General features: G+C 40.4%; 1 protein-coding gene, 3 non-coding genes and 1 pseudogene across 7 annotated transcripts; 2 read left to right on the top strand and 3 right to left on the bottom strand.

The window, feature by feature from the left end:
- Positions 1-8,163: 8,163 nt before the first annotated feature.
- On the bottom strand, positions 8,164-9,199 carry LOC125549552 (quinone-oxidoreductase QR2-like; annotated as a pseudogene). Its single transcript, XR_015599223.1, has 2 exons — positions 9,110-9,199; positions 8,164-9,008 (listed from the first exon to the last, which is right to left on the bottom strand). The product of XR_015599223.1 is annotated as a quinone-oxidoreductase QR2-like (transcript).
- Positions 9,200-12,826: 3,627 nt separating this feature from the next.
- LOC125546361 (vacuolar protein sorting-associated protein 25) lies at positions 12,827-16,374 on the top strand. Of its 3 annotated transcripts, XM_048710607.2 has the most exons (7): positions 12,827-13,108; positions 13,380-13,643; positions 14,598-14,737; positions 14,995-15,048; positions 15,194-15,282; positions 15,386-15,455; positions 16,082-16,374. In XM_048710607.2, the coding sequence occupies exons 2-7, from the start codon at positions 13,585-13,587 to the stop codon at positions 16,201-16,203; spliced, it is 534 nt and encodes a 177-aa protein (XP_048566564.2). In that variant the 5' UTR covers positions 12,827-13,108; positions 13,380-13,584; the 3' UTR covers positions 16,204-16,374. The 3 variants fall into 3 exon arrangements, with proteins under 3 accessions (XP_048566564.2, XP_048566563.2, XP_048566565.2); XM_048710606.2 differs by having other exon boundaries at positions 12,827-13,643; XM_048710608.2 differs by lacking the exon at positions 14,995-15,048 and having other exon boundaries at positions 12,827-13,643.
- An 832-nt stretch (positions 16,375-17,206) lies between these two features.
- TRNAV-AAC (transfer RNA valine (anticodon AAC)) lies at positions 17,207-17,280 on the top strand. Its single transcript has one exon. It is a non-coding gene; the product is annotated as a tRNA-Val (tRNA).
- A 53-nt stretch (positions 17,281-17,333) lies between these two features.
- Positions 17,334-17,407, bottom strand: TRNAI-AAU (transfer RNA isoleucine (anticodon AAU)). Its single transcript has one exon. It is a non-coding gene; the product is annotated as a tRNA-Ile (tRNA).
- Positions 17,408-19,247: 1,840 nt separating this feature from the next.
- On the bottom strand, positions 19,248-19,334 carry TRNAI-UAU (transfer RNA isoleucine (anticodon UAU)). The gene is given in 2 exon segments: positions 19,248-19,283; positions 19,297-19,334. It is a non-coding gene; the product is annotated as a tRNA-Ile (tRNA).
- Between the last annotated feature and the right edge of the window lie 672 nt (positions 19,335-20,006).

Genomic DNA, 20,006 nt, shown 5'->3' on the forward strand with positions numbered 1-20,006 from the left:
GAAGAAAAATAGCTACGGTTAAGGTCTAACGTATAAATACGTAGACTAATTGATAATCTAATTATTCTATCGTATTATCTAAAAAATAATAAACTACGAAAGTATAAGAAGAAGAAAAAAACAAAGAAAGATACCTTTATAAGGCAGAGAAAAAACGACTTTGGAGAGAAGAGACAATTTTCAGAAGTCGCGCCGGAGAGGAGAAAAATATTTTTCTTAAATGAATCTAGTCTAACCAAAATATTGATTTAACCGGAATCGGATGATTTTCGGAGGCTCTATGAGTCTATATTTATTGGTGGAAAAGAGGATTAGGGGTTAAAGGCTAGGCAATGTGGGACTAAACATAGACGAAAATATACGAAACAGAGAAGAAAAGAGGCGGATGGGCATAAAGGCCTTCGGCCGGCCGCACGCGCACGCTGCGGCTGCGGCTTTTTTTTTAAACAAAATTGGCTTAAGAAAGAAAAAAAAATAAAAAAGCTGGCTGGGCTGGCCCATTTAAAAGAGAAAAAAAAACAATGGGGTGCCAGAAGCTATTATACTGCGCATGTAGGCGATAAATAAATATGGGCCGCACATACAGTTTTTTTAAATAGAAACAGAAGGAAAACCGAATAACAAAAATAAAATAACACTTTTTATAGGCATATTACATATCAAAATTTCCAGAAAAAGATTTTCCACGATATGATCATTTTTCTAGAATTAAATAAAATACACACAAATTCTAATAATTCCAACAGTGCTCCTGCTCTAATAAGATCCAACAAAAATCATTTTAAAAATACCAAAATGAAATCAAATTTATTTCTCTCTGATTTTCTACTGTAGGGAATCATGTTACCCTATTTTCCATAAATTTTATTTTTGGAGAAAAATAATTTGAATAAAACTCGAATAACTTCAAATTGAAAATAATTTCAAAAGGACTTTGAATTTAATTCTTTTAAAACTTCCAACTCATATTTCATATATTTTGAAGAAGTCATATTATCTTCTTTCGTGAAAATCATCGAGTTGCATGAAGTTTATGAATTGGAAATATTTCCGAATGAAATTCAAATCTTTTCGAAACCCTTTTCATTTAAATAAATGGAAGAAGTCATGTCATCTTCTCTCCAGGGTTTTGTGGTGAAAAGAATTTGAATTCACGGAGATCATAAATGCAAAAATGAAAGTTTGGGAAAGTCCTTTTATTCCCTCTCATTTAACTTTCAAAAAGTTCGAATTCACTCACTTTCAGTCAATCAATCAAATCTATCTATTTATTATAACATTCCAAAATTTAGAATTTTGGGATGTGATAAGTTTTTATATACTCCCTTCATTCCCAAATATATGTCTTTCTAGAGATTCCAACAAGGAGAGTGGATGATCTGCATACGGGGGCATCTGCACCCGCTTTTTAAAAATGTACTTTTTACACGTTTTGTAATGTTCAAAAATTCTAAAAAAAAATTATGCATACATATTGGCAAAGGTATGTCCACGGCACAAAGTTTTGTGTAAAAAATATTTTTGTTTTGTTTCAGTAAAAAAGGTAAATTTTAATGCTTCTAAATAGCGTTTCACGGCATAAAATTTTGTCTTTCTTGCACAGGCTACAAAAAAAGTTGTTTTTTTGAAACTTTATGCACACACATAGAATATGGAGATGTCTGCGCGCACCTTTTTTCAGAATTTTTTGACATTGCAAAATGTGTTTTCCAAAGTGGGTTCATATGTACCCGGGTTCATCCATGCACTTCTCTTCCAACAAGTGACCACATACGGAGCAAAATGAGTGAATCTACACTCTAAAATATATCTACATACATCCATATGTTGTAGTCCATTTGAAATCTTTAAAAAGACTTATATTTAGGAACGGAGGGAGTATTTTGAAAGATTCAAAAGTTGCCTTCTCCGGCTACAAGAAAAGCCGCAAAAAGAATGTCACATCATGCGTGCTAACATGTGTTTCATTTAAACAAAGCCCCATGGACAGGTGACTTGGTCTGCAATCTGTACTAAAATGGCAAGAACAGATGGTGGTGGTGGTGGCTAAGGGGAGAGGGAGCCAGAGCGGTGATGTCGGTGGTAGAGGAGCAGTAGGTCACCATGCTCATATTAGTTAGCACGGTCGCCGATTAACTTATGTCAGTGCACTTTAGCTTATAAAGTTATATGATTTTCTAGCGTACTATTATAGCATTACTATTATGTCAATCCAAGGCATTGTTTATTTGTGTCACACTACCTTCCCTATGGATTAAAAGGCTCACGCATATCCGTAAGTCGACAATGTAACAATCCTAAATATGAGTTCTGTATCACAAAAAAAACACCATTACAAACTTCAAATGTTATATTTTTTTGAACTAATAAAATTAACAATTTAGGGATAGGTGTGTGACCTATAAATGGAAGAGGGGGAGTAGCTAAGTAATATTGCATTAATTATACTACATAGTTAAATTAGCTAACAGTTGTATCTCCTCCCCCACTTTTTACACTACTAGCCAGCCCTACTTTATGTAAACTTTCTCCTCCCCTCCTCCACTAGTAGTGTCACATGTTTGAAAATTTTGCATAATTTTGAGATTCTACAGCATGTACAGCCGTATAGGAGGAGTAGGAGATTCTTAATGTGACAAAGTTGGGAAATATACTTATTCTCCAGGTATTATGTTACTAATGAAATTACTTTCTAGTAAATTGTTTGTTTGACAATGATTTACTGGACAAATTGTACAATAATGTGGTTAATGATTGCACTATATACTTGTCCTTTTGTTAGTTAAACTTACTTTATTTCTACTTCGAATATATCAACTAAAAATGGATATGTCCCTCTCAAACCATGCTTGTTTGTATGGGATGCCGTATTGAATACTGATTTGGCTCTGACATGCCTTCAATACGCAAATAGTATAGGTGATTAAATGAAAAAAAGAACTCTTTTTATTAGAGGTGCATGATGGATACCTCTTCAATACATTTTTTTATATGCCTCAGCCCATGTTACTAAGCAACCCTAGGCATCGAGCATTTGATACCCGTGTACCATGGTGTCCATTAGAAAGTGACATGTGGGCATGCCCGGAGGTGCCCGTCTTTGAGCGCCCTTACTAGTAGTAATTGCAGCCATCCCGCTACGCCACGCAGAAAACAAATAAATTTATATCAGTTAGCCCATCAAAACTTTTCACTCACCGTCATCCTAGCCCATTGATGACCCAAGTATAGGGGATCTATCATAGTCCTTTTGATAAGTAAGAGTGTCGAATCCAACAAGGAGCAGAACGAAATGGCAAGCGGTTTTCAGCAAAGTATTCTCTGCAAGCACTGAAATTATCAGTAACAGATAGGTGTGTGATAAGATAAATCGTAACGGGTAACAAGTAATAAAAGTAAACAAGGTGCAGCAAGGTGACCCAATCCTTTTTGTAGCAAAGGACAAGCCTGGATGAACTCTTATATAAAAGCAAAGCGCTCCCGAGGACACATGGGAATTGTAGTCAAGCTAGTTTTCATCATGCTAATATGATTCGTGTTCGTTCCTTTGATAATTTGGTATGTGGGTGGACCGGTGCTTGGGTGCTGCCCTTCCTTGGACAAGCCTCCCACTTATGATTAACCCTTCTCGCAAGCATCCGCAACTACGAAAGAAGTATTAAGGTAAACCTAACCATAGGCAGAAACATATGGATCCAAATCAGCCCCTTACGAAGCAACACATAAACTAGGATTTAAGCTTCTGTCACTCTAGCAACCCATCATCTACTTATTACTTCTCAATGCCTTCCCCTAGGCCCAAACAATGATGAAGTGTCATGTAGTCGACGTTCACATAACACCACTAAAGGAAAGACAACATACATCTCATCAAAATATCAAACTACCAAATTCACATGATTACTTATAACAAGACTTCTCCCATGTCCTCAGGAACAAATATAACTACTCACAAAGCATATTCATGATCAAGATCAGAGGAGTATTAATTATCATTAAGGATCTAAAAATATAATCTTCCACCGGATAAACCAACTAGCATCAACTACAATGAGTGATCAACATTACTAGCAACCCATAGGTACCAATCTGAGGTTTTGAGATAAAGATCGGATACAAGAGATGAACTAGGGTTTGAGAGGAGATGGTGTTGGTGAAGATGTTGATGAGATTAACCCCATCTCGATGAGAGGATCATTGGTGATGACGATGGCGATGATTTCCCCCTTCGGGAGGGAAGTTTCCCCGGCAAAACAGCTCTGCCGGAGCCCTAGATTGGTTCTGCCCAGGTTCCGCCTCGAGATGGCGGCACTTCATCCTGAAAACTTCCTTCTGATTTTTTCCACGTCAAAACACACCATATAGCAGAAAATGGGCATGAAGGCCTGTCAGGGGGCCCACAAGGACGGGGTGCACGCCCAGGGGGTAGGGCCCGCCCTCCACCCTTGTGGCTGGCTGGTGGCCCCCCTCGGGTACTTTCTTCGCACAATATTTTTTATATATTCCAAAACTATTCTCCGTGAAGTTTCAGGACTTTTGGAGTTGTGCAGAATAGGTCTCTAATATTTTCTCATTTTCCAGTCCAGAATTCCAGCTGCCGGCATTCTCCCTCTTCATGTAAACCTTATAAAATAAGAGAGAAAAAGGCATAAGTATTGTGATCTAATTGTGTAATAATGGCCCATAATGCAATAGCATATAAGCATGATGCAAAATGAACGTATCACCCATCTTCGGCTGCACCATCATGAGCCATTTCCCAGACTCGCTCACTCCGGCCTCCACCAGACCACTATCGTGTCGCTCCCCTTTGTCAGCCTCTATCGGACCACTGCGCCGTTGCTCTCCTCCTTTGGCTTCCATATCAGACCACGACTGCTACGCTCCCCTCTAACGGCATCCACTAGAACACCGTTGTTCCCTCTGCTCCGCTCCTCGTGATCGCCTTTGACCCGCTGATAGCAGGCCGGCAGCGAGCTCCTACAGGTTTCTCCTCTCCTTCCTCAGTTCTTTCCCCATTCCCCGACTCCACCCTCAGCCCTCTGGTCCTCACAACCTAGGGGCAAATCTCCAGGGTAGACATGATACGTCGTGGCCCACACTTGACTTTTGGGTTGTTCTATATGGGCGGACCTATGTCTCGCCTGACGCAAGCCAGTAGGATGCCTCGCTTCAGATAGCCATCCGATTGGGCCGGCCCTGCGCGGACAGGACTTCGATGCTTTCTTAATTCATTTACATATTTTTTTGAATTTCATTTTGTTTTATTTTTAACTTTCGTTTATATTTCAAAATATTCTGAATATATCTATTATAAAATAACTTCATATACAATAGTTGAAAAAAAGTTAATCCTGCATTAGAAAATGTTAAACGTGTATAGAAAAAAATATTTGTAACATACACCAAAATTGTATAATGTGTATGAAAATAATAGACATCAAAAAATATATATGAAAAAAATGTAGTCGTGTATTTCAACAAAAACTAACGTGTATATAATTTTTTTTCATGACTTATACAAGAAATATAGAATATTTATGGGAAAAGTAAGCATAAATAAATATATGTGTTCAAATCTGATAACTATGTATTTGAATTTTTTTAAACATGTATATAATTTTTCCCTGATGCACACAAAAAATACAATGTGTATGGAAAAAAGTAGACATCAAAAAATATATTTTATATTTGGAAATCTTATAAGGGTATATAATGTTAATCATGTATTTGGCAAATATTAAATATAAATATAAAAAATATTCCTGGCGTAAGCAAAAAAATGTAGAATCTGTCTGGAAAAAAGTAGACATAAAAAATACATGTTTTCAAAAATGTTAATCATGTATTTGTAAATTGTTGAAGGTGTATATAAAAATTGTTGCTGATGTATACAGAAATGGTTCAATGTTCATGGAAAAAGGTAGACATAAAAAATATAAATTTTTCAAATATGATGCACATGTATTTGGAAAATGTTAATCCTGTACATAAAAAATGTTCCTGATGTATACAAAAAAATGTCGAATGTGTGTTTAAAGGGATGACCTCGAAATATATGTTTGAAAAAATATTAATCTATTATTGCAAAAAAGTTCAACTTGTAGATGATTTGTTTAGGTATATGAAAAATGTTTCATGTAACTTCATTTTTTTAATGTGTATAAAAATATATTCCCGTTCTATAAAGAAAGAGAAAGAAAAACCAACAAAAAATAGAAAAAAAACCAAGAAAACAAATGAAAACCATTGAAAAAGAATGAAAACAGTAAAAACCCTAGAAAAAATTCAAGAGAAACATAGGAACCCAATGAAAACTGAGAAATAAACAAATAAATTTGAAGAAAAAAATAAAGAAAATAGGAAACAAGGTAAAAAAAACCATTGAAAATGGAGAAAGAAACAAAGAAACCAAACAAAGACGGAGAGAAAAGAAAGAAAAGTAAAAAAATGCAAAGAACAAGAAAGAGATAGGAAAACCAAGTGAAAAACAAAGAAAACTGAAAAACACAAAAACCGATGAAGAAACAAAAAACCAAGAGAAACAAAAAAGACAAAAAGCGAGAGGAAATTGAAGCGAACAACATATTGGCGGCTAGCAAGTGGGGAATGCAAGAATATTGGCTGGCGTAGGTCGCAGGAAATCCTTCGGGCGAGATTTGCTTGCATCTCTCGTAGAACGAGATATAGGTCTCGCGGTTCTATATTGCGTTTTTTTAGACAATTCACCGAAGCTTTGTTAATTCGTTACAATAATTACATGGACGAAAGGAAGATTCCCCGGATGACCTAACCAGACATGGCGGCCCCCAAGGGTAAGAGCATGCTTCACTAAATTGTGAGGTTCAAAGTTTGAGCTCCGACGTTCATGAACTATTTTACAAGAAGTAAAGGGAGTAGAATAGATAATGATCTCCGAATTACTGCTCCATAACTTGCCAGATTTCGCTACTGAATGTCATCGACCGCCACCTTGCAATCCGATGCAATATGTATTCTTTGTATATAAAGATCGTCCGCTAGGGCCAAAGCCTCTCTGACAGCAAATGCTTCAAGTGTTGTTGGGTCTGAGATGTGCCTGAAAACAATAGCAGACACACCTAAGAAAGCTCCTCCTTGGTCCCTGCAGATCGCTCCTATCGCACCAAAACCGTGACAAGACACGACTGCGTCCGCATTTAGTTTCGAACAGTCAACGCAGGTTGGACCCAGTGTGCTACATTTGGGATCACCGGATTAGCGGGTACTACCGGATGTCTCGCATTGATCACCTGCAACTCTAATACGCATGAGTTGATAAAACCATGTACTGTATGCGGTGACTGCAATATGTCTTCATGAATAGCCTTTTCCCTTGCTCCCCAGATTGCCCTTAGAGTAATCACAACACAAACAAAATCGTAGGTAGGTATTATCTCATGTATTGCAAATAGCCAATCATTCACGATCTCCTCGGTGTGGGTGCACATCAGTTCAACAACGTGTTCTGGAGCGAGTGCCCAAGCACTCCTCGCCTTCGAGCAGGAGAGTAGGGCGTGCCTCCAACTATGCCTAGCCCCGCACAACATGCAAGTCTCCGTTGTTGCCATCTTCCGGTGATTTAACAAAATCCCATAGGGTATTGGTTGCCTTGCAAGCCCTCATACAAAAACGCGGAGTTTAGAGGGCACTTGAATGTGCCAAATGGAAGTCCATTGATTATGCTCTGACTGTGCCATCGAAGTTTCTTCCTCGATCCAGTTTTCTCTGCTGAGCTTGGTTCTATATTGCCTAGAAGAATATATATTTTTGAGATTCTGAAGAATAGTAGATGCATCCGCAAAAAAGAAGAAGAATATCAGATGGGATGGACGTGAAAAAAACCAGCATGTCGTCCCGGCCCACAAGCAAGCTGCCATGGCGTCCCAGCCCACAAGCACTCGTCCTGTCCCAGTCCATTCCCCCACCCCGACCCGTCTTTGCTCCCGATCTGAACTCGCCGCCAGCCGCCTCCCGCCCGCCTCCGCGCCTCGCCGGTTAATAGCTGTCGACGCCTCCCGATCTGAACTCTTTGTATTTTGTAGCAAAATTTGATCATACATTTAACTAACAAAATGGAATGCATGTAACCAAAAACTATATCGTTGAATTTGTATTTAAACATAGCTTCCGATGATATTATTTTTTGCTATGTATAACTTATATTTTATTAGTTAAAATTATGATCAAAATATGAGTATATGACCCTAAATGTGAGGGGCTAATAAACCAAAACCGAATGCTCAATGCAGTACAGTTGAATTGTCTAGAATTGTGTAAATCTGCTCCACAGAAAATGATGTGTCAAATCATGTTTGCACTGATGTACTCGATAGCGTCCATTACTGTCTAGTTGATATGAATCATGGGACACGGCTGGTGATCGGAGTTCAGACGGCTTTGAGCTTCTTGACGGTGCCGGCAAAGTACTTGCCCTGGTGCGCCGCGAGGGCGAGCTCGGCATCGCTGGGCACCCTGCTGCCATCGGCTCCAGCGAAGGTGCCGGCACCGTACGGGCTGCCACCCTTGACCTCGTCCATGGCGAACATGCCGGCGCCGTGCGTGTACCCGACCGGCACGAACAGCATGCCGTGGTGCGTCAGCTGCGTCACGGCCGTGAGAGCCGTGGTCTCCTGCCCGCCGCCCTGGGTGCCCGTCGCGAAGAAGACGCCCGCGGGCTTCCCCGAGAGGCTCTGTGCCTGCCAGAGGCCGCCGGTGGAGTCGAAGAAGGCCTTCATCTGCTGCGCCGCCATCATGCCGAACCGCGTCGGGAAGCCGAACAGGATGCCGTCGGCCTCGGCCAGCTGGCTCGCCGTGATGATGGGGTGGTCCTCGCGTCGCGCCCCGGTGCCGCGTGCATCTTCCCAAGCACCTCCTCTCGCAGCGTCTCCGGCACCCGCCAGACGGTGACCTCGACGCCGGGGACGGAGTCGGCGCCCTTCTTCATCTCCTCCGCCAGCGTCGCGACGTGTCCCCAGGTCGAGTAGTACCTGCAGAGATTATAAACAGAAATGGCACAAATCAGATCAATCTGCTAGCCACCGGGGCAATTGATAAGAATTAACAAGACTGAGCGAAGGCGGATCATTACACTATGTAGATCTTGGTCGCCATTGCTCATTGCTGTCTTCTCCTTGATCTGTGTTTCTAATTTGCTCTCCTTGTTGTCGCTGTATGGCTATGGCTGGTGAAGGAAGAAGACACGGAGGCACTGGTATTTATAGAGAAAATTGAGAGGCTGCCAGGTCCCAAGTAAACTGATTCAATACTGTTAAGATAATCCTCCTCACGCTCTCTTCCAAAGATCGACTCTGCTAGGGCGATCATTGAATATTGGGTTGAGAAATGAGTGTGGCCGGTGGAGAAAGAACCTGGACACTTCCAAAGCATCAGCTGGTTGAGCTGCGCGCGTAACCATGGCGTCCGTACTGACGTAAGCACGCCCTCCGTCCTGGCAAGCTGCTTTCAAAAGAACAAATGTAGAGAAAATACACTCTCTTCGAAAAGGGAGAAAATACTCCTTGTCCGAGAAATGATAAAAAGTGAGACACCAAATTAATACTAGTAATTGGCACGTGCTTTGCACGGTTTATAGCATGCATGTCAACGATTCATGTTGACTTCTTCAATTTTTAAATAGCTATAACTCATTATTTATTTTTCCTAGTCATGCAACCATTTATGCTTTCCATTAGCTATAACTCATTTTCGGGATGTTGCTTTCCATTAGCTTTAGATGTTTTTAGCAACTATTTATGTTTTTTTAGCAGCATCAACGCGTCAGACATCATCTTATTTTGTAAAATATATATATGCTTGATAAACGTGTAGCACTTGACTATAATTATCCTTTTTGCTTATATACAATTTCTTATGTCACATTTTCTGTTTCTTTGAGTGTATATTGTGGAAAATATTATGTCGGTGCGGATCTTTGAAACATGGCGGCCAATGCATCCGAATTAAAAAATCAATTAAAAAATGAAGATTTAAATTTTTCTGAATTTATTTAACTAACACGACCTAGCATAATACTCGTGTAAAAAGTTGCACGGGGGAATGACTGTCGTGGTATCCTCAGCAATAAAAAACTACAAGTCCAAAAAATATGAATAGTAACTTTTATATAGTACGTATCAGTTTTGTTTTTTCCCGTCCAGGACACCACGCTTACACGTGCAATGCACGTCTTACATTTGTTTTTTTGAGAAACTTGCCCAATGTAAGTATTGCTTTTTTTTAGGCAATTTAGCAAGTATTGCTGATGTAGAGTACGGAAGCCCAGCTTCATGACACGGAGAAGAATTTGCAAATTCTGCCTTGGGCTTAGCACGTCCTCCAATCTGCAACATGGCCCAAGATGTATCACGTATTGGGCCTCTTTTCTGGGAAGTGGGAGGCAATGGTTCCAGAACATCGTGGAGGTTGTTACGGTCTATTGTTCATCACGAATCCCACTGCTGTCAGCCGTTAGATTTAGCACACCAACGGTTATGATTGATGCTGCAGATCCAATTCAAAACTGGTACACTATATAGTAGTATAGATTCGTACGGTATAACAACTCAGCATGACGCTTGCACCACGTATATATATATGAATCACCAACTCATACGTGACTGTCCGAGGCTTTCCGCCGGCGGCCGCGGCTCCCTCACCAACCTTGAATTTGCGTTTGATTTCGAAGTTGAGCGATGCGTCGATGATGCACACTATGCATCACAGGATAAACCGTATGTACTCTCTCCGTTTTATAATATAAAAATATTTTTGACATTAATACAGTGTAAAAAAATACTCTTATAGTATTATGTCAGCACGGCAATGGTTACCAACTACCCGCGAACCCGACAGGTAAAAACCTTATTAGGGTAAGGGTTTGGAAAAATAATTACCCATGGATTTATAAATGGGAAAAAAATTATACGTAAGCCGGGTACGGGTATGGGAAGGCAATACCAATATCCGTGTGCCCGCATACCTGTATGCTTATTTGTGTCATGAACCAATTTGTCATTTCTATGTTGAACCTATTTGTGGTCTCTAAGTTATATGTTTGTTGATTTATTTGTGTGTCAAACTTTAAATTGCTGAAATGACTAGGTGTGTGTGCTGAAATGTTAAAATGTGACATGTTTATGTGTTGCAATATATGTGCTAAAATGTCGTGATGTTGTGTATATGTGGTGAAATGCTGAAATATATATACATATATACGTTTAACTGCTGAAATATATGTGCTGAAATGCTGGAATGTGGTATATATGTGTTGAAATGCCGAAATGTTATGTTTTACATACTAAAATGCTGAAATTATACATGAAAAAATATGAATTGAAAGATCATCGAGATGGGTATTTTTACCCGCGGGCATTACCCGCCGGGTACGGGAACAATATGAAACCCAAGGTGCGGGTATGGGTATGGGTTTGGGCAAAAAATATTGAGACGGGTGCGGGTTTGGGCAAGCATTACCCGCCCCGAACCCTGCAGGTGCCGTGTTTATTTATGGGACAGAGTGAGAACGTGATAGATAGATTGCACATTAAGTCGACTTGGCTTAGTAGTAGGCTTGCTGTTGTGCATTCTGATCACCTGGGTGCAATTTTTAGAATTGAAATGTGATGCGTTTTCTTTTTTACATTTTACGTTTTTGAGGACCAAGCTTGGCGCGTGATGGGATCGTACGTTAAGATATTCTTTTGGGTATTCATAAAAATATCCATGAGGGACAAGCTTGATAGTCGAGAGAAGTGAAATTATCTCCCAATTTTGAGGACTGCACGAGCGAACACACGCACGCCTGCCTCCTGGGTTGGTCCTACGATTTCGCTGCTGAATGTCATTGACCACCACCTTGCAATCTGATGCAATATGTATTCTTTGTATATAAAGATCGTCCGCTAGGGCCAGAGCCTCTCCGACAGCAAATGCTTCAAGTGTTGTTGGGTCTGAGATGTGCCTGAAAATAATAGCATATGTGCCTAAGAAAGCTCCTCCTTGGTCCCTGCAGATCGCTCCTATCGCACCAAAACCATGACGAGACACGACCGCGTCCACATTTAGTTTCGAACAGTCCAACGCAGTTTGGACCCAGTGTGCTACATTTGGAATCACCGGATTAGCGGGTACTACTGGATGTCTCGCATTGATCACCAACCCTAATAGGTATGAGTTGATAAAACCATGTATTGTATGCGACGACTGAAATATGTCTTCATGAATAGCCTTTCCCCTTGCTCCCCAGATTGCCCTTAGAGTGATCACAATGCAGACAAAATTGTACTAGGTGGTATTATCTCATGTATTGCAAACAACCAATCCTTCGCGCTCTCCTCGGTGTGGGCGCACATCAGTTCAACAATGTGTTCTGAAGCGAGTGCCCAGGCGCTCCTCGCCTTCGGGCATGAGAGTAGAGCGTGCCTCCAACTATCCCTAGCCGCGCACAACGTGCAAGTCTCCGTTGTTGCCATCTTCCTGTGATTTAACAAAACCCCACAGGGTATTGGTTGCCTTGCAAGCCTTCATACAAAAACGTCGAGTTTAGAGGGTACCTAAATGTGTCAAATGGAAGTCCATTGATTATGCTTCGACTACTGTGCCACCGAAGTTTCTTCCTCGATCCAGTTTTCTCTGCCGAGCTTCGTTCTATATTGCCTAGAACAATAGTGTTTTCTTTTTCGAGATTCTGAAGAATAATAGATGGATCTGCAAAAAAGAAGAATAATAGTAAAAAAAAATTTGAGACAAGGAAGAATAATAGTAGATGGGCTGCAGGTGGAAAAAAACCAGCATGGCGTCCCGGCCCACCATCATTCGCCCTGTCCCAGTGCATTCCCGCACCCCGATCCCCCTCTGCTCCCGATCTGAACTCGCCGCCGGCCGCCTCCCGCCTGCCTCCGTGCTCCGTGCCTCGCCGGTTAATCGCCGTCGAAGCCTCCCGCCTGGATCCGTGCCTTGCCCTGCCCTTCCCCGCACGCTGGACGCGCGCCGCCCCCCCCCCCCCCCCCCCCCCCCCCCCCGCCGCGGCCGCCCGCCGGTGTGCAGGCGTGCACCTTGCCCTGCGCTACAGAAGCTACCAAACACCCCAGTTTCTGATTCAACCCTTATATTGATCGATTCATTTTCTGTTGTTCAATGATGATTGACTCGATAGAATACCGTGACTGCTAGAGTGTAATTTTTTTCTAGTAGACTTGTTGAAGAATTGGTATGTATGTACTACTATGTAGGCTTCTTTTATGCAAAACTGAGGCTTAATTGAGAACTTTAATGTGCCTGTAAGAACATATTGATTTATTTATCTGTTTGGTTAAATAATGAGCATGTTCACATGTCATATTTGTTGTCAATTTTTTCAGGTGGACCACCACGTTTTAAATTCTTAGATCCACCATTGTCTCAAGCAGCAGGCTAGTCAGCAGCCATCAAGTGAGGCACAGAGACAGGCAGGCTAGTCAGGAGCCAGCAAGCGAGGCACGGAGGCAGGCAGGCAGGCCGGCATATTAAGTTTCTACTTTGCTGTGCCGTCCATCCGACCGCTCCATAAGCCGCACTTCAGCGGAGATGCAGAGGCCGGTGGATTTCAAGCTCCCCCACTTTTTCAACTACCCGCCATACTTTACGTAATCTCACTCCCCCTCCTCCAGCAGTACTGTCACATGTTTGAACATTTTGCATGTTTTGCGGTTCTGCAGTATGTATAGCCATATAGGAGTAGGAGATTCTGGTGACAAAGTTGGGCAGTCAGCTTCTGCTCCAAGTGCTATGCTAGTAATGAAATTACTTTTTAGTGAATTATTTGTTTGACAATGATTTATTGGACAAATTGTACAATAAAGTGGTTCGTGATTTTGGTATATACGTGCCCTTTTGTTTGTTAAAATTATTTATTCCTACTTCAGATATATCATAAAACCATGTGAGCACATTCTAAATCATGTGAACTTCCTTTAATCTCTTCCCTTGTTTTATTCTGAGCTACCTTGTTAATAAGGCATAAAATGGCACTTTATAGATTCGAAATGAAAAACACGGGGTGGTTAATGTTATTTTGTAAGTGAAGAACTGAATATGTATGAAGGATTTGTACATCAGGATCACTAAAGGAACTATGTTAGTAAGCTTAAGCACAGGGAACAAACCAGCAATCTTACTCGAGGGGGGCAATGGAAGATATAAAATGTTGAGCGGGGCCAAACATATAAATTTAAAGCACTTGGAACTAACAACCTAACACGCCCCCCACTGGCTCTGTCCCTGCTTAAGCACTTGTTTCTTCAAAATCTGCCTTTGCTTAAATCTCAATTGTCTCTCTTCACAAATCTCTACTTTATAGCATCCCATTATAACACAGTATCAGGTTCAAAGTGTGAGACCTGGCATCGTTCTTTCATATCCCAACAGTATGTGTAACAGTTGAAGCATTTCCTTGCTTTACTTATTCTTACATTTGGTTGAGTAATGTAAGGGATCTTTTGTGTATGTCATCTTAAAACTAACTCTGAAAGCTTCTGTTAAACACTTATTTAGATATGTACATGGGCTGATAATAATATCATGACAATATTTGTTACCAGTTTGCAGCCTGTGAGAGAAACATGTGAAAAGCAAGTGCAGCTATGGAAAGAGCTGATACTTGATTACTGTAGAAGTCAAAAGATGTATATAATCTCCCTGGAAGAAGATTTTCCGTTGTTCTCCAATACAAAGATTGAGAGTAAGTCGTATTTATCTGAACCTTGTGTTTTGACTACTACTCTTCTGCATTTCAGAAACAAAATGTCTTGCTGTGCTAAAAATGTTATGTCATAGTGATCTGGCATGATGGTAATGTGTTCCTAAGGCCTACCATGGAGCCTTTTGAGCATGGCAGACTAGTGTATACATGAAAATTTAATTTACTCGACTAGTTTATTATGCATTCGGACATTTCTATTGACGTTGCACTGAACTTACATGCTTTATATTATTCAGGATCTCTAAGCTATGAAGCAAAGGAAGCTTTCCTTGCAGCTCTTGTTAGTGGAGGTTTATTCTGCACAACATGAAATCTTTTAGTTATTGTTTTAGCTGTGTGTAGTTTTGTTTTTCTAGATGAGGGATGCTTTTATTATCCCTGGCCTGTGTTTAGTTTTGTGTTGTGAAACTACTTAACGCTAAGTTCAACCTGCAGGTCGCGCAGAGTGGATGGACAAAGGTCACAAGAAGTGTCTCATCCTTTGGCTGCGGATTCAAGATTGGGCTAACTACATATTAGACTTTGTAAGACTTTGTATGCTATTAAACATGCTCCTTTCGAAGCTATCAGGTTATCAATGAATAGTGGCAGTGACTTAATATTTGTCTCTGTGTTATATGCTTGTAGGTCAAGGAAAATGGGTTGGAAGTAACAACAATTGAAGATATACGTTCTGGAATTGAAACACATGGGACCGGTAAGTATACAAACTTGATGGTGATGAGATTAGATTTACCATTTTTAATATTTTTGTTATGCTAATGGTTTTGCTTGATGAAAGCAATTTGCGGTAGAAACGGTAATATACATATAGGATATAGACTTAGTTGTTGGATAAATATTTTAATGTTTACCCAACTTGTCATGTGGATTTCGCATTATTGTAGCCGCCACCAGCCTCAGGAGGAGCCGTCTAGCTAATCCTAGTCTTAGTGATAAGTTTTTTTTTTTTCTGATTCCCTGGTTGGTTAATTTGACAAGAATCTATTGGAATTATGCAGTTACAGTTTTCCTTTTAGGTATGACTGTTCTATAAAGCCAGGGATAATCTGTGTTATACAAGAATGAATAAACCAGAGGTTATCCTCTGAAAACCCTATTCCTGCTTGTATCACGCCATGATGCAACCGAAGCTTATGCCATAACATAAGTTGGCGGCAGTGCCTCGTCAGTAATGCATAGGCCATACATAATGTGCAAAAAAGAGGAGTGATACATAGCATAGGCCATGCCTGCCCCTTGCTCATAATAAATAAAATTTGTCTTATGGTATTAATTGTGGCTAGTTTGAATCCTCATTTTATCCTGTGGCATGTGTTGCAGAACTTGCGGGGATTGATCGCGGTGTCCTGATGCGAGCTTTGAGGCTGTTGGAACAAAAGGGAAAGGCGGTTATCTTTAAGGGCACTTCAGCGGACGATGAAGGCGTCAAATTTTCTGTTTAAACTTTGTGCCAACTAACAGATGGATAATAATCTTGCTGGGTGTCCTTGAATGATACATCCCCTCTTACCCGTATGTACGTACACTGATGACATCTGGCCGGCATCGTTCAAATGTCAGTCAATATTTTATTTATCTTCCCGGGCTGTTGTAATTAGCCAGCCTTTGATTCATTTCTTGAGCAGCATATATACCTATAAAACCACATGTTGTGTGTCTCATAAGGGGGCTCAACTAGTGCCTCCAATCATAATCAAATTTCAGATATATTCAGAACCAACTGATGTTTGATATATTAGGGTTTGTTCGAATTTGAACAAAAAACCGAAACTTATCAAGAGAGCACGCGTCATATGTGGAAGAATCTGGGAATACATGTGAATTTCTTGCACATTGCAGCAGATTCTTGTGACGACCTCTTTTGAACCATTCCCCCCCTCTCCATCTAACAGTAGAGCCTTAGTGTTTTTTTTTCAACCAATGTTATATTTGTGTCCAGAACACTGGCTATATTAGATCTAACGAGGCCAGGTAAAGTCCCTTTCTTATTTTGCAGCGACAGCATCATCTTTTCAACTTGATGACACCAAAAAATTGAAAAGAAAAGAGACATATTAAGTTGTTACTTATAGTTCTAGATAAGTTGTATAGATGTAGAGTGAAAAATGTAGGGTACAATCTCACCCATGTACGTAATAGACATGCTACACGATGGATGCTACAATTTGAATAAATCGGTTGGTTGTGGATGGGCGGAGTGTGGAATTCGGCTTCTCTGCGTGCCATTATGTCTGACAGAAAATTCTTTGGATCACTGTAAACGGGAAGAGTTTGCTTGGAAAAAAACAATAGTTCAGTGACAGCTGGCCAGCTATAGTCCAGTGTGAAACTAATTTTCTTGACATCGTATATTTTTTCTTCTTATGAACCAGTGGAGCATTATTTGAGCATCGTATATATCAGTTGTATGACCTTCTAGGGTAACTTAATTATCTGATCACCGAAGGTTTCGTGGTGTAGTTGGTTATCACGTCAGTCTAACACACTGAAGGTCTCCGGTTCGAACCCGGGCGAAGCCATCCTAATAATTTTGTTTTTTTTCCGCACTTTCCATAGTGTTAGAAAAAGAAAATGGCCCATACAGGTCTCGAACCTGTGACCTTCGCGTTATTAGCACGACGCTCTAACCAGCTGAGCTAATAGGCCTTTTGCTCCTTTAAATTTTATTCAAGGGCTATATTATACATTACTTGTAGACATTTATATTTGTATAACCTGAGTAAAACTCGTACACCCCCGTGGTGAGAAGAAGGGAGTAAGAAAATCACTAGAGACTCTTTTGGGATCTTATGAATCACCAGGAAAGAAAACATCTTTGATCCAAACCGATCTGCGTAACGCAAAAACAAATCTTGGCCTTTGGCTATCTAGATTCCCATTTTCACTGCCCACGTTTGTAAGTATTCCTAGCTGTTGTGGCATTTTTGTCATTGTTTTTGTGATGGGATGGGTATGCAAATCATCTTGGAACAGCTACGTAGTGATAAAAGCAACTATATATGCCCACTATAAGTGATTCAACAGAAAATAATAATTCTCGACTTCTGCATCACACGATGCACATAGCCAAATTGCATTATTATTATTTTTTGACTGAGTACACTTTTATGGAAGAAGAGCAACCTTTTTCGCGGTATTTCTCCATTTGTATTCCTGGACAGGAATATAACGGCTGGCATGGAGCACCCAAGACACTATATGGAATACTGGTCACCTCACTTAATCGACCATCATCATGTCAATTTTTTGTTTGCGCCGTTTAAAATCATGGACGTATGCATGGGGATAAAAACAATTATATCGATCTTATGATGAGAAGAAAAAATTAAGAGGATGAACCAAAAGAAAAATCACCGGAGGGAGCAAGTAGGAGAATCATATTTGCTTGTAGGAGCCATCTACAAAATATAGCAATAAATCTTCGTCCTTGTCTTGTTTCCCATTTCATTGCCCATGCTTGTGAATTTTTGTCTTTGTTGGAATCTTTTTTGTCACTGTTTTTTATTTTAATGTGATGTGTGCGCAAATCATTATGCAACCATTACATAATAATAAAGCCATATATTATTATACAAAAAGAAAACAAATACACAAGATTCCTTTTTTAATTTCATTTTTGTTTCTCTGGCGGTGATGAGCCAGCTAGCATGTCATGTACAACTGAGAATTGTTACAAATTTTCTCCCTTACATTGATTTTTGATCATATACTGATGTGTCATGTGGCGCTCAAAGTCTTACCATGTGTGTATGTATTTTGAAAAATTATGCATTGTATATGTTGTTGTGCTCGGTTTGATTCTGAAGAGAAGGGATACCCCATATGTATCAAGATCCAATGCTCTAGCCCTTCCCGTCATCGTTGTGTCCCCTCTAATGATGTCTTTGCGATTGAAAAACACGATAATCTTTCCATGAGAAAGAAGCAGCACCGGGAGCGCGTGTTCTAGAGTTAAACAAGCAGAGCGAGGCGAATCAATCGGTGTTCATGCCAGCCAGCTTGCCAACCTGCAATCTGGAGGTTTCAACTTGGTTGTCAAGACCTGAGGCCTGCCTGAGTGGGTGCAGCTATGCGGGTGTTGTCTTGCCAGCTTCAGTTTGCAAGGAAAAGACTCGCCCTGCTACAGAGCAGCATGAATGGTGCGAAATTCGTGCAATTACACACGAACAAGCACCAGACCTGCTACAGGTTTAGAAAAATCAGCGAGTGAAATCTTTTTATTCCAGAACCAGAAGAAAAATAAATAAAAAATGTCCAAAAATGGAAAATTTCAACCTGCTACAGGTTTACAAAAATCAGCGAGTGAAATCTTTTTATTCCAGAACCAGAAGAAAAATAAATAAAAAATGTCCAAAAATGGAAAATTTCAACCTGCTACAGGTTTACAAAATTCAGCGAGCGGAAATTTTTATTTCAGAAGAAAGGATGGTTGGAGGAAAAAAGTTTAAATAAAAAAACTCAATAAAAGGGAAACCTTCAAAAAGTTTAGGGCGAGAGAGGCTCGAACTCTCGACCTCAGGATCACTCGCTTTAGCTATAAGACCTACGCGCTAGCCAACTGCGCCACCGCCCCTTGTCATAGATTTTCAAATCTATCCTTATTGTACCTTTAAATTGCTTGGTCGATCAGTTCATGGAGGCATGGAGCCTGCTTCGATACAGATCAGGTGTTCAGTTTCACGTCCCAGCAAATTAAAACAGATAGTGGCCGGCAGGCTGCAATAACAAAATATTTGCTCATAACATGATCCATTTGTGGATACATCGATCCCATCTCACCTCGCCACATCAAGATAAACATTAAGCAACGACACGATACTCACCTGGAAGCGGCAGGGAGCTTCGATTTAGGGTTGTTCTGTCGATTTAGAGGAGGAGCTCGGAATGATTTGGGTTGTGCTTCGACAATCCTTTGTTTTATTGGTCTGGGAACTCCGCTATGCGTGAGATTCTGAATTTTTATAGTTTTATGCTTATGTTCAGAGTGCAGTCGTCAATGCTTTGAAGTACTTGGACATCCACCATCAACTTGAGATTGAAGAGGGGGAGAGGTGTGGCTGCTCCCGGGAGTAGGAAATCCAGTCTCGAATTACAATCCACTCAAAACTTCTTTTTCAAATTTCTGTGACTTCCCTATGATGCATCAAACATTACTTGCTGATTCCTACTAGCTACTCCCTCCGTTCCAAATTACTCGTTGTGTTTGAACTAAAACCATGACGAAATTTGAACTAAAACCACGACG

Source organism: Triticum urartu, chromosome 3A, assembly GCF_056163025.1.
Source record: "Triticum urartu cultivar PI428250 chromosome 3A, HENAU_Tu73, whole genome shotgun sequence".
Taxonomy (NCBI): Eukaryota; Viridiplantae; Streptophyta; class Magnoliopsida; order Poales; family Poaceae; genus Triticum; species Triticum urartu.